The sequence below is a fragment of the Macaca thibetana genome, chromosome 20 (genome assembly GCF_024542745.1).
Source record: "Macaca thibetana thibetana isolate TM-01 chromosome 20, ASM2454274v1, whole genome shotgun sequence".
Classification (NCBI taxonomy): Eukaryota; Metazoa; Chordata; class Mammalia; order Primates; family Cercopithecidae; genus Macaca; species Macaca thibetana.
The window spans coordinates 11,256,207-11,270,433 of NC_065597.1; the positions used below are offsets into that span (position 1 = coordinate 11,256,207).

Genomic DNA, 14,227 nt, shown 5'->3' on the forward strand with positions numbered 1-14,227 from the left:
GAGCATTTGATGTGTGGTTGAATTTTTCAAGCCATCTACAGCTTCTCTGTGGTCCCTTCCCAGTGGAGGGGCTGACCAGCCCAAGGTCTCCCTCCTGCCTGCCATCTGGTCTGACTATGGCTGATCCCATGGTTTAGGTGAAGTCATGTCTGAAAGGACTTCAGATGAGCTGGCCAAGCCTCTGGGACCTTACACTGTATCAGGATCCTGGTATATGTGGTACAAATAGGTGGACCAGCAGCCTGCCTGAGGCAGAGGGCTCCAGAGCTGATGTGGCATTTGGGCCCCAAGTTCCACACTGAGGCCCTCAAGGTTGGAGATTTGCAGGCAGGACAGGTTACCAGGAAGGATATTCCACCCATCTGATGCCAGTTGTTCCCTCTCCTTGACCACTGTTACCTTCTTCCTCTAACTTCATTCACCCCTGTCCCAGTTGAATCCAGTGATCCATCCAGAATGCTGACCATGTAAATCCCCTGCTCTAAGTCCTTCCACTGCTCCCTACTGCCGTCAGGATAAAGTCCAGACACTTTGCAGTGGCCTGCAGCATTCTGCCCACTCATCCAGCCCCACCTTTGGCTTCTGCCCACTGCAGGTACTTTCTGGTCATCAAGTCTTTGGAAATCTGTTCTCTGCCTGGAATGAAACTTGCTCACTTCTTGCCTGTCACTCCAGTTCCTACTAACCCCTGTCAAGGCCCTGCAGCCAGCGGGCTTATGAACTGTCTCTGAGCTCCTGGCACAACCCTCATTTCTTTGCACAGTAGTTATAGATTTGCTGGTCCCCTCTCCCCTACCCCTGAAGGGAGACTTAATTTATCTCTGAATCCCCAGGAACAGCACAGGTACCGGTACAGAACACTGGGCAGAAATGAACCAATACAAGATGAACGTCTTGGATGCTCTGGACATTCCCTGTCTTCCTGACCCAAAGTCTAGTTTGGCTCCCTCTAGGGCTCCCTGGTAGCTCAAGTGTCTGTCCAGAGATTGAGATCTCTGCAAGGAGCTTCCCTTTACCCTCTCTTCCCACTGGCTTTTGTGGGCGGTGTGGAATGTGCTGTAGGCCTTGTGAGAGCGGCATTTCTTTTTTTTCTTTTCTCTCTCTTTTTTTTTTTTTTTTTTACAACCTATTGTATCCTCTGAGAGGGCAGCATTTCTTGGACGCACCTGTACCCAAGCCTCAGACACAGCCCTGGGTTCCTCCAGCAACGCGCATCTAGGGATGCTATACCCTGTGGGCCTTGTGCCCGGGGCACGGAGCTGGGGGAAGCGGACACCCCACTTCTCTCACCTCCCCGTCCACCTTGCGCCTCAGCGGAGCCCTAGGTAAACAAGTCAGGCTCCCAGTCCCCAAGGACGGCCTTCATCCCAGACCCCAGGAGGAGGCGTCTTGGGCCATCTCGGGAAGGCTAGCTTGCTCGAGAGGGGCAGATCACGAAAACGGTTCTTTAGGCAGTGTCACTTCCTCTCCACTGCCAGACACCCAATTTGGGCGGCTTCATCCCTCCCGCTTTCATGGATATGCACCAGGACACAGAGCTCACAACTGGCTCTCCCGCTCAATCTACTCAACTTCCAGCAAGGGACAGGCCCTGCCCATTGGGCTTCGCCGAGGCCTCAAACGCGCACGCTGTCTAGGGAGCAGCTGCGGGGGCCCGCTAGTAGGGACAAAGGCGCAGCCACCGGAGCGCAGGCTCCGCCCCGCACGCAGAGGGTGGGCCTGCGGCGACCGCGAGCTCAGAGTCCGGACTTGTCGCGCAACCTGCCTCCTTCGGTTTCGCCCCAACCTAGCTGGACACTAGGTCCGGTCCCCGCCCTCTGGAGACTCAGCCATTAAAGTTGAGGTGGGGGGATGAGGATGTGGGCGGCGTCCAGGTAACCCTGCGGGGCCCTAATGCCTTCCCTAAAGCCAGCCATCAGGAGTAACACGATGCGCACCCACATCACCGAACCCAGAACCTCAGTGCTTCGGCACCCCTTCTTGAACATGAGCTCCGCCCAATGAGGAAAAAGGTCTTCTCCACTGGCCAGTGGTGGTCCCCTATCCAATTACAGAGGCTATCGGCCTTCTCTCGTCTAATTTAGAAGGAATCGCCGAGGGAATGCAGACCAACTACAACTCCCGAGAAAAAACTGGGCTCTTCGGGGCTGGGTGTTCACGTGACTTCCTTCTCGCGGAGACCGAGTTACGCGATAGGCCTGTGAGGGGGCGGGGCCCGGCGCCAGTTCGCCGCGCTAGTAGCCAATGGGCAGCCAGGTCGGACGGGCACGCGTAGGGGGCGGGGCCGGGCGCGCGGCACGGCGCGAGAGCGCGCCCGCGGCGGCGGTGGCGGCGACTGTTGGGGGGCGGGGAATATTGGCTAAGGCGACAGTGGAGGCTTAGGCACCGGTGGCGGGCGGCTGCGGCTCCTGGTGCTGCTCGGCGCGCGGCCAGCTTTCTAGCTCGGAACGGAACGCTCGGCGTCCCGGGCCCCGCCCGGAAAGTTTGCTGTGGAGTTGCGACCTCTTGGCCCGCGCGGCCCGGCATGAAGCGGCGTTAAGGAGCTGCTGCCGCCGCTTGCCGCCGCTTGCCGCCGCCGCCGCCGCCGCCGCCGCCGCCGCCGCCGCCTGAGGAAGAGCCGCAGCACCCTGGGCCACGCCGATGACTACTGCAAACTGTGGTGCCCACGACGAGCTCGACTTCAAACTCGTCTTTGGCGAGGACGGGGCGCCGGCGCCGCCGCCCCCGGGCTCGCGGCCTGCAGGTGGGTGCCGGGCCAGGCGGGACCGTGGAGCGACCCCGCTTCTCGCTCGCAGGATCTCTCGCTCCCTCCCTGTTCCCTTGGATGACCGGAGACCGATAACCCCTTGTGTGTGTGTGTGCGCGCGCGCGTGTGTGTGGTGAGTTAAAAACGGATTTAAATCGCTGAGGAGGCGTGTGGGTCGCTGCAACGTGGAAGTGGTGGCGGGCTTGGCTGGAAGCAAACTAGTGGGGAACTCGACTCCGGGACGATCGGGGTTTGGAGGCCCAGGGTCCGGGCTGCTGCCCAAGTGGCGTCTGGTTGTTGCTGCTTTGCCAATGTGTTGCAAGGAAAATGTTGTCCCTGTGAATTGTTAGCGCACTGGGTTTTTCATCTATTCTAGGTCGTTTCTTGAAATGTGCGTTTGAAAGATGCTTGTTTTTCAACGGTAGGACCCCTCTAAAAATCACGCACATGTTTCTTTAAATCTACTTTGCTAGGAGAGTAATGCTTTCGAGTTAACGTCCACTCGTGCAAGTTTATGACCCACAGTTAATTCGAAGTGTAACTGTAACGGGACTTTTCTGGAGACTCGATTTCCTTACTTGAATAAAATGTTCCGGAAGATTTTTTTTTTTTTTTTTTAATCGCGGGTTGCTTTTTTCATAATTTTCCTTGAAAGTTCTAGAAGTCGATTTTTATTTAAAGAAAAACCTCTCCTTGGAAGATATTTTAAAGGAAATCTTGAATTGGACAAGCTGGGCACCATAATGCTTGCAGGTCAGACCAATCAGGAAATAGAAACAGGATGACTGGGGACTTAGAGGTCTTTTGTGACCTGGTTTGGAATACTGTGGTTCATTAAGTTCAGTTTCCCTGTTACATATGCATACGAACTTCGCAAAGGAAATGGGTAAGATATTTTTTCTTGCCTGGTGTGAGGTGAATTTCTTAATGTTCATGTTGATGTTCAATAGACTGTTCTGTAGAGTTGCATTGCAAAACATACCTGAACGTGAGGCATGAGGATTCTCTAGGCGGTACTTATTTTATTGGTCCTTTTAGTCTTAATATGCTAGACGTCTTTTTCACTGTAGTACATAATTTATAATAGTTATGTGTTGGCTGCGTTTATTTTCAATTCCATTCACATAATTTGAGCACCTATTACGTTGAACCACTCTTACGGACCTTGTTGTGTTATGATGATGCAGAGGACTGAGGCTCCTTAAGGAGTTTGGGAAGTAGTTGGAGGAGACACATAGTCCAAGTAATAACTGTGCTACTAGGAAATCTGTGAATGGTGATGCATTTTGTAGTAGAGGAAGAAACAAAAAAAGTGGCATTTGTGAAGAGTGTAGCATTGAATTGTACCTAGATTATCGGGACTTGAAAGAAAAACAGCTTGAGTATTTTTATTGTAAAAGAGAGAAACAGTTGATGATGTCAGCAAACTTTTATTGGGCACAAACTTGATTAGAGCACATTATATACAAATATATGATCAATAAGGGTGTTAACCAAACATATGAATAATAAAGGAATTGAGTGACTACATAAGTAGGAATTGTATATACAACCAAAATATTGAATAACATTTCAAAGCTATGAAAAAAATTTTAATGATCTTTGTCATACACAAAAGCCATTTTGCTATTAAAATAGGTCTAAAAGGAGTTATCTGTAGCTTGATTTATAACTGAAATTTCCAAAGGTAAACATCCGCAGTTTTATTTGTGACAAAAAGTCCACTTTAAAATATTTTGAGCGGTAATTTTTTAAAAGTTTTTTTTTAATATTAAGGCAAAATACGTATGAAAAAACAAACCTTCTTAAAGTGAACAATTTACTGCATTCAGTGTTGTGCAGCTACTGCTTCTGTCTACTTCTAAAACATTTTATTCATCCAAAAGAAAACTCAGTATCCATTAAACAGTTGCCCCATATTTTCCCTTCCCTCCTCCCAATCCCTAGCAGCCACCAGTCTGGGATCTGTCTCTATGGTACCTCTTCTGGATATTTTATGTAAATAGGGTAATATAATATGTGACCTTTTGTGTCTGACTACCTCATTCCTTTCTGTGGCTGAATAATATTCCATCGTGTGTGTATGTGTGTGTGTGTGTATAAAGGAACACAATTTGTTCACCAATTGATGGACATTTGGGCTTTTTCTACCTTTTGGCTATTGTGAATAGTGCTGCTATGAACACATAGCAATTAATTTTGAAATTCTGTTGAGGATGTGTTATATATTCACAGCTAAGTTTTCAGAATTATTTGTTCACAGAATAAGTTTTCATTTTACTAAGCATAATTATGAGTATGTAGTTTGAAGGAACAAAGTGGATTCACTGAAATGATTTTAGGATAATATATGCAATAATGTGGAAAATAAGAATAAAATTGTTGGTAGAATTCAGATCCTTGCTGGGTTGTATCAGTGTGTTTGCTGAACTCATTTTTGGATTCTCTTCCTCACTGGAATGGAAGTTCCTTGAGGTCAGATATAGTGTCTGTATCTTTTTCAGTTATATTATCAGTGCCTAGCACAGTTCTTTTACATATATATTTTATATATATACATATATGTTTTTTTTTTTTTTTTCTTTTTTGAGGCAGGGTCTCGCCCTGTCGCCCAGGCTGGAGTGCAGTGGCGTGATTTCAGCTCACTGCAGCCTAGACCTCCAGGATTCAAGTGATTCTCCCGCCTCTGCCTCCCGAGTAGTTGGGACTACAGTCGTGTGCCACCGCACCTGGCTACCTTTTGTGTTTTTAGTAGAGATAGAGTTTCACCATGTTGGCTAGGCTGGTCTCAAACTCCTGACCTCAAGTGATCCTCTTGCCTCAGCCTCCCAAAGTGGTGGAATTACAGGCATGAGCCCCCACACCCGGCCCAATATATATATTTTTAAATAGAGACGGAGGTCTCACTATCTTGCCCAGGCTACTCTGGAACTCCAGCCTCCCAAAATGCTGGGATTACAGGTGTGAGCCACTGCACACAGTCCCAATATTTTGTTAAATAAGTGAATAAATAACATCTAAGTTCTGAATCATTGCTCACTGCTTTTTCGTGGTAAAGGAAATTGATGAGAGTTGTTTCAGTTCTTTGGCTTTTATTGATGAGTTCCATAAATTACATCTTGGTAATTTGGGGCTGCAGTGGTTTTACATCTCTAAAGGTTTGGGAGTACTTGTATCACAACTAAATTTCCATACAGTGAAAAGATTTTTGAAAAATAGTGAGGTGACTGGATAGAGAGTGAGGACAGGGCAAGGGATGATTTTAGTGAATGTCCTAAGCAAGCTTGGTAAAGTGGAAATTAGATGATGTGAGATGGACTTAATAATGCTTGATAATGTTGTATGTTGTATACATTTGTGACTGAAGACTGACTTTTTAAGACTGTTATTTGCAGAGGTATTTTGAGATTTTTATTCCATTAAAGAAAATTTAAGACCCTAGAGTCTTTAGCTTTCTTTCTTTTTTTTTTTTCAGACAGTCACATTTAGCAGTGGGGAGTTGTATACCAACTTTAGTGACACTAATGTTAATACATTCTAATTACTCACTACCATCAGAGCAGCCTACCTTGTTTTTTTAAAATATAAGATGACAGTGCTGTCTCTGATTTCTCCAGTTAAAAATGAACTAAACTATTTTTTTAAACATTCTTTTACTTAATATCTAACTCTAAATAGATGATATACCTCAGCAGTAAATAGGAAATTTAAAATAGGCACATGTTTAATGTATTCCATTAACATTATTTGCCATTATAAAGGGCAGCCTCTGGTACTCTATTTTAGCGTAGTGATTGTTTATCTCTAAGTTTGATGTTATAATAATCTGTACTTTGCAAATTCAGAGTTTCATTCTCAGGGTTCATTACTAAATATTGACTTTCTAGTCCTGAATGAGAGTTACTGGAAGGAATGTGCTATATACTATCTTATCTACTGCTGTTTTTTCAAAGGGGAGAAATATCTTAGCTACAATATGTATTTTTGTAAGAGGTTTACTCGATGATAAGATATGTGTAATTTTTTCAGATATTCCTTTAATATACAACTTTTTCATATGGCAAGTTGAGGAACTTTTCCTAGAAATTGTCCTAGAATTTAATCAACAATGTTTTTACTTTGCTTAGTGCTTGGAGATCTGATCCAGTTTACTGTCTCTTAGATAATTTTATTTTCTCACTTTTCAGTGTTTATTGATCATTTGTAGTCAAGGTTTTTGTTTTATCTTGTGTAAATGAGATAATGTATTTAAAGCACTTAGCACAGTCCTGGTCTTTTTTTTTTTTTTTTTTTTTGAGACGGAGTCTCACGCTGTTGCCCAGGCTGGAGTGCAGTGGCGCGATCTCGGCTCACTGCAAGCTCCGCCTCCTGGGTTCACGCCGTTCTCCTGCCTCAGCCTCCTGAGTAGCTGGGACTACAGGCGCCCGCCACCGCGCCCGGCTAATTTTTTGTATTTTTAGTAGAGACGGGGTTTCACTGTGGTCTCGATCTCCTGACCTTGTGATCCGCCCACCTCGGCCTCCCAAAGTGCTGGGATTACAGGCTTGAGCCACCGTGCCCGGCCTAAGTCCTGGTCTTATTTAAGTGGTGGTAACTAAAATTTTTTTAAACACACGCACACACACTCCCCCCTAACATTTCTGTTTTTTTTGAGATGGAGTCTTGCTCTGTCACCCAGGCTGGAGTGCAGTGGTGCAATCTCTGCTCACTGCAAGCTCCGCCTCCAGGGTTCACGCCATTCTCCTGCCTCAGCCTCCCCAGCAGCTGGGACAACAGGCGAATGCCACCACGCCTGGCTACTTTTTTTTTTTTTGTATTTTTAGTAGAGACGGGGTTTCACCGTGTTAGCCAGGATAGTCTCGATCTCCTGACCTCGTGATCCGCTCGCCTCCGCCTCTCAAAGTGTTGGGATTACAGGCGTGAGCCACCGCGCCCGGCCAACATTTCTTTAAACACACACACACACACACACACACACACACATTTCTTTAAACACACACACACACACGCCCGCGCGCGCACACACACACAAATAGGCTAGTTTTTACTTCCTTCTCTTTCCTAGACCTTTCTCCACATGCTAAATTAAAACATTGAGAGACAGTAGGGCATTTACAAACAGTAGCAGTTTAAAAAGAAGAAAAAAAGAGATTAGGGCAGATGAGAGATTCAGCAATTTAAACCTTACATGAGTTAGAATATTTGGTCTTAAGACATTTTTATCTGTTTAATTCCAGTCTTTTAAATGTTACTTACCTCTTATATTTTATCAAATACTGAAAGTAATACACTTTTAATTATATTTTTCCACTTTCTTGAATTAAGTTCTTAGTACAGTGTGAAAGTTGGTTGATTTGCTGAACATTTAAGTATATAATTGGATATTTAAATCAGTATGAAAAGGAGGAAGTTGCTTGGTTTCTTGTAGAAATTTGATGGTGTGTTTGTACAGCCCATTAGGTACTGTGAAGGAGGTTTTGGATGCTGCTTAGTAGCTTTATTTTCATACCTTAGGTCAGCATTTTCTGTAGTGAGAATATGTATTAGACGACTGAGTCGATGGTAAATATTTTAACGTTTCATTTGGAAGAATAATACTCTGTTTCTTTGACACATTTCCTGATGTGTCAAAGATGCTTCTGGGGGTAACTGGCAGAATTTTGTGGTCTAGATTAGTGAAAAAATGTGTTTGAGCAAGTATGGGGAAAAATCGAGGAAAAAGTTTCATTGTCATGTTTTTGTTAAAAACGTTCATCATTGCAAGAGCTGTTCCTGTACTTTCTTAGGTGTTCCTATTTGCCAATCCAGAAAGGATATTTTGGCATATATTCTTAACTATTAGAAGTAATACTGTAGTAGTTTTATTAGGTGATATAAAAGTTTTTTTTTTTTGAGACGGAGTCATGCTCTGTCGCCCAGGCTGGAGTGCAGTGGCCGGATCTCAGCTCACTGCAAGCTCCGCCTCCCGGGTTTACACCATTCTCCTGCCTCAGCCTCCCAAGTAGCTGGGACTACAGGCGCCCGCCACTTCGCCCGGCTAGTTTTTTGTATTTTTTAGTAGAGACGGGGTTTCACCGTGTTAGCCAGGATGGTCTCGATCTCCTGACCTCGTGATCCGCCCGTCTCGGCCTCCCAAAGTGCTGGGATTACAGGCTTGAGCCACCGTGCCCGGCCGATATAAAAGTTAAAACTTGGGTATTATATACATAGCCCAGAAGTTGTGGAGGTTAAGTAAGGCCTGTATCTTAAGCATTCAAGATAATAATTTAGAGTAAGCTGTAGAATCAACTTATAATAATGACTTGCCTTTCTTTGGCAACCAGTAAACTTTGCCTAAAATTGTATTTATTTTTATCGAAGGCATAGTCCAAATTCTGCTTTTGAGGTTTGCTCTATATTTATTTTTTAAATGAAATGGAATCATAAGGACATTTTTGGTGAGAAAATGTAGTATTAGTTTTTCTTCAGAGAAAGTCATAAATAGTGATATATAAAATGGGGACCTTTTAAGAGAAGTTAATGAGTTGTGTCACTGATTTCCCTCTCCGTATTGCTAGCTGAGTAGTAGATGGTTCAGTGTGGTAATGTTTTCTTTTAAATAAGAGGTGAGGTTTAAGAAGCCATAATATAGTGAAGGTAGTCACATTACTCTTGTTGTTTTTTTTTTTTTTTGAGACGGAGTCTGGCTCTGTCGCCCAGGCTGGAGTGCAGTGGCCGGATCTCAGCTCACTGCAAGCTCCGCCTCCCGGGTTTATACCATTCTCCTGCTTCAGCCTCCCGAGTAGCTGGGACTACAGGCGCCCGCCACCTCGCCCGGCTAGTTTTTTGTATTTTTTAGTAGAGACGAGGTTTCACCGTGTTAGCCAGAATGGTCTCGATCTCCTGACCTCGTGATCCGCCCGTCTCGGCCTCCCAAAGTGCTGGGATTACAGGCTTGAGCCACCGCGCCCAGCCCACATTACTCTTAAAAGATAGGAAACCTGAGTAGGTTGAGCCTCATTTGATAGTAAGCAGTAGTTTGCTCACAGCAGTAACATAAATAAGGAAGGTGTTGTCTAAAGCTGTCCTGCTGGGTCAGGGAGTAGACACAGCAGACTTGGCAGTAGGCCTGGCTTCTAAAACAAAATCCAAGTCATCAAATTTGCCCAGACATGCCATATGAGGTTCAAGTAACAGTGGAATTTAAGAGGAGTGAGTTTGTTCAGGTAGGCTTAGGAGAGTCACAAGCAGGAGCAAGCTTTTTAAAGAGCCATCATTTAAACTGAAACATAATGTGGGTCTGCATATGTTTTTGCATTTCTAGTAATGTTTACGTAATTGTATTGTATGACTTTCACCTGTTGGCAATTGGAGCTCTAAAATTTAAGTAACATAGGCTACGAATTGGTAGTTTACCAACAGCTGAAAGTTAATCTTTTGGGACAGTTCTAGTTAATATTAGTTAATATTCATGTGTGATCCTGGGCATGATGGCTCACACCTGTAATCCCAGCACTTTGGGAGGCTGAGGCGGGTGGATCACCTGAGGTCAGGAGTTCGAGACCAGCCTGGCCAACATGGTGAAACCCTGTCTCTATTGAAAATATAAAAAATTAGCTGGGTGTGGTGGCAGGTGCTTGTAATCCCAGCTACTTGGGAGGCTGAGACAGAAGAATTCCTTGAACCCGGGAGGTGGAGGTTGCAATGAGCCGAGATGGTACCATTGCACTCCAGCCTGGGGGTCAGAGTAAAACTCAAAAACAAAAAAGAAAAAACAACAACAAAAAAGCCTGGGCACGGTGGCTTACGCCTATAATCCCTGCACTTTGAGTGGCTGAGGCAGGCGGATCACGAGGCAGGAGTTCGAGACCAGCCTGACCAACATCGAGAAACCCCGCCTCTACTAAAAATACAAAATTAGCTGAGTGTGGTAGCGCATACCTGTTGTAATCCCAGCTACTCGGGAGGCTGAGTTGTAATCCCAGCTACTCGGGAGGCTGAGGCAGGAGAATCACTTGAACCCTGGGAGGCAGAGGTTGCAGTGAGCCGAGATTGTGCCGTTGCACTCCAGTCTGGGCAATGAGTGAAACTCCATCTCCAAAAAAAAAAAAAAAAAAAAAAATCGTGTGAAAAGGAACCACAAGTCTATGAAAGCCTGAATATCCCAGGTATACCAGAGAAGTAACCTGAAGGCTTCATTTTCCTACGTAATGTACAGTTTCAGAATGTCTTATGTTACAGCAGCAGGTGAGAGTTTTACATTTTAAAATATGTTTTTCATTGTCTTAAAATTTTGTGTTAATTTTGTATTTATTAATTTTCATCAGCTTTGCTGTTTGATTTAATTAGAAAATAGGATTATTTGAGCTCTGAAATTGGATTACATTCAGGTTAATTCTTTTCTCTTAAAACTTTTTCAGTAAGTTGATTTGTATTAAATGTAAAAATATTTATAAAAGCGTTTTTTTCTCATCAAGGTAATCACTGACTAGAACACTTTAATAGACTGTGAGTTGTACTTAAATGTAAATATTTTTCAGTATTGCTTTAAAAAATCTTTCAGTAAAAATTGTTAAATAAAAATGGCTTTTAGGAAAAAATGACATTCAGAAATTGTTGAAGTTAGATGATGGGTATGTGGGGGTTCACAATAATATTCTCTGTTCTTTATGTTCTTAAATTTCCATAAAATAAAAAGTTTAAAAAATGACATTCAAAAGCTCTTCAAATTCTTTAAGGCACTAGATTAGGATAGGAAAAATATTCACTTTTTAAAACAGCATTGTGAAGTTAATAGGATTCGTTGTTTGTAGTTAAAAAAAAACTGGCTTAGCAAATTAACAGAAAATAAAAATTAGCGTGATATGTCTGATTTACAAAACTCATTTCTCCCTTTGATTGTGTAGTGTTAACAGTGAGATGGTGGGTGAGTTAGTGGCACAAATAAATAGGAAGTAAACTGATCTTATGCTTTTGAGTAGATGCTTTTCCATTGTAAAAATATTTTCTAATTAACTATATGATGCTAGAAAAATCCATTTATTATCTAGTAATTTAAGAGCTTGAAATTGTTTATAAAGTTTTAATTTGTTTGATCATGTTGCTTGTATCTGTCAGTCTGATGTTGTCATTTCTATGAACTTTTCAGTTTATTCATGATGAAAAGAAGCTAGATAACTTGTTCATGATTTTAAGACTACATTTTTAATCATTTAAAATTTTTAATCTGCATTTTTAATAATTGGTAGAAACAAAAATAATAGACATAATTTCTTTTTATTTGTGAACATTTTAGAGCAAACAAGGTCTGAAATTTGTATTTCACATCTTGTCATTTGTGAGATCATATTGAGTACTAAAGTTTTTTTTTTTTTTTTTTTTTTTTTTTTTTTGACGCGGAGTCTTGCTCTGTGCCCCAGGCTGGAGTGCAGTGGCGCGATCTCGGCTCACTGCAAGCTCCGCTCCCCCGGGTTCACGCCATTCTCCTGCCTCAGCCTCCCGAGTAGCTGGGACTACAGGCGCCCGCCACCTCGCCCGGCTAATTTTCTTGTATTTTTAGTAGAGACGGGGTTTCACCGTGTTAGCCAGGATGGTCTCGATCTCCTGACCTCATGATCCGCCCGTCTCGGCCTCCCAAAGTGCTGGGATTACAGGCTTGAGCCACCGCGCCCGGCCAAAGTTTTTTTTTTGAGACGGAGTTTTGCTCTTGTTGCCCAGGCTGGGGTGCAATGGTGGGATCTCGACTCACCGCAACCTCTGCCTCCCGGGTTCAAGCGATTCTCCTGCCTTAGCCTCCCAAGTAGCTGGGATTACAGGCATATGCCACCACACCCGTCTAATTTTGTATTTTTAGTAGAGGTGGGGTTTCTCCATGTTGGTCAGACTGGTTTCAAACTCCCAACCTCAGGTGATCTGCCTGGCTTGGCCTCCTAAAATGCTGGGATTACAGGCGTGAACCACCGTGCCTGGCTGAATACTAAAGTTTTAATCTTGTCCTTTACATAAAAAATATCTTTGGGGAAAATATAGAAAGTTTAATCTAAATTTTACTTATTTTTTATTGCACATGAAAGGTTTAAGGAAATTTGATAGCTCCTCTGCTATCAACACTTCTTTATAGTTTTCACTTTCTGTCTGTAAAGGTAGTTCAAATAACACTCAAGAAAAAAGATGATCAGAAGTTGTTGAGGCAAGATGATAGGTATATGGGGACTCTGTACTTCAGGTATATTTGAAAACTTCCATTATACAAAGTTTTGGGGACTTTTGTTTTTGAGATAGGGTCTTTCTCTGTTGCCCACGCTGGAGTGCAGTGTTGTGATCACAGCTTCCTGCAGCCTCAACCTCCTGGGCTCAATTGATCCACCCACCTCAGCTTCTTGAGTAGCTGGGACCACAGGTGTGCCACCATGCCTGGCTAATTTTTAAAATTTTTTGTAGAGAGATGAGGTCTTGCTGTGTTGCCCCAGGTGGTCTCAAACTCCTGGATTCAAGCGATCCTCCAGCCTTGGCCTCCCGAAGTGATGGAATTAATAGGCATGCGCTACCTCACCCGGCCTTTGAGACCTCTTAACCATGAGCCAGAGCAAGAAATACATTTTGTTTCAACCCAACACACACATACGTGTTTATACACACAAACTGAGACAGATGTTCCATGTAGAACAGTGTTTAGTTTTACTGCGTGGCATTACTCTGACATTTTCATTACATTAAAAAATTTGTCACAGCTCACTGACAGATCACTTAGTACCTTCAGTTTGAAAAACAGAGCTCTTGGAGATGGTTTCATGGTTCTGATTGAAACTGTTAGTACATCGAAGCTGGGTGCAGTGACGTGTGCCTTTAGTCCCAGCTACTTGGAATTATCTCTTGAGCCTGGGGATTCTAGACCAGTCTGGACAACATAAGGAGACCTGTTTCTTAAAAAACAAAAACAAACTGTTAGTGCATCGAGTTGTCCTTATTATTCAAACCATATTTCCCATGTCTGTAGTTCTTTAATACGTTAAACTTTAAAAATTGACTTAGCTTATTGCTGTCCATTTATTGGGTTAATTGGCTGGTAAATTTTGCCACTTCCTGAAAATGACTTTTATTTCCCCCCTTCTGTCTGCCCTGTGGTGAAAGTCTTGGTCTCCTTCCATTTGGATTTGTTTATTAATAGTTTTCTCTTTATATTTTCTTCTAATTCAGTTCTGAAAGTCATAGCTGAGGTTATCTTCAATTCCCACTCCTTTTTGTCTGTAACTTGCCTCTCCTTACAGTTTTTGTGCTCTGCCATTTTGTATCTGTTACTTTGTACATCAAGCTCATCACCTTTATTCATCTCTTTTCAGTCCCAGTGTGAAACCTTTCCTTTCACCCATTTTCCTGATCTGCCATCAACGTGTTCACCAAAGACTTTCTCTTTAGTGAGACAACTTACAGATATTTTGATGTAGTACTGAACTAGATCTGGATTCTAGATTCATTTCTGTTGCTAATTGTGTGATATTGTTA

At 43.3% G+C, this 14,227-nt stretch overlaps 1 protein-coding gene across 4 annotated transcripts in view; it reads left to right on the forward strand.

Annotated features, from left to right (window-relative positions):
- Nucleotides 1-2,324: 2,324 nt before the first annotated feature.
- The window catches only part of NFATC3 (nuclear factor of activated T cells 3), a 155,260-nt gene continuing 143,357 nt past the window's right edge, over nucleotides 2,325-14,227 (forward strand). For 3 of the 4 annotated variants that reach the window (XM_050773318.1, XM_050773317.1, XM_050773319.1), the window contains exon 1: nucleotides 2,581-2,743. In XM_050773318.1, the coding sequence (XP_050629275.1) occupies nucleotides 2,641-2,743 (103 nt within the window). In that variant the 5' untranslated portion in view covers nucleotides 2,581-2,640. Of the gene's footprint in view, nucleotides 2,744-14,227 lie in introns of all 4 variants that reach the window. The other variant, XM_050773316.1, reaches the window with a different exon arrangement.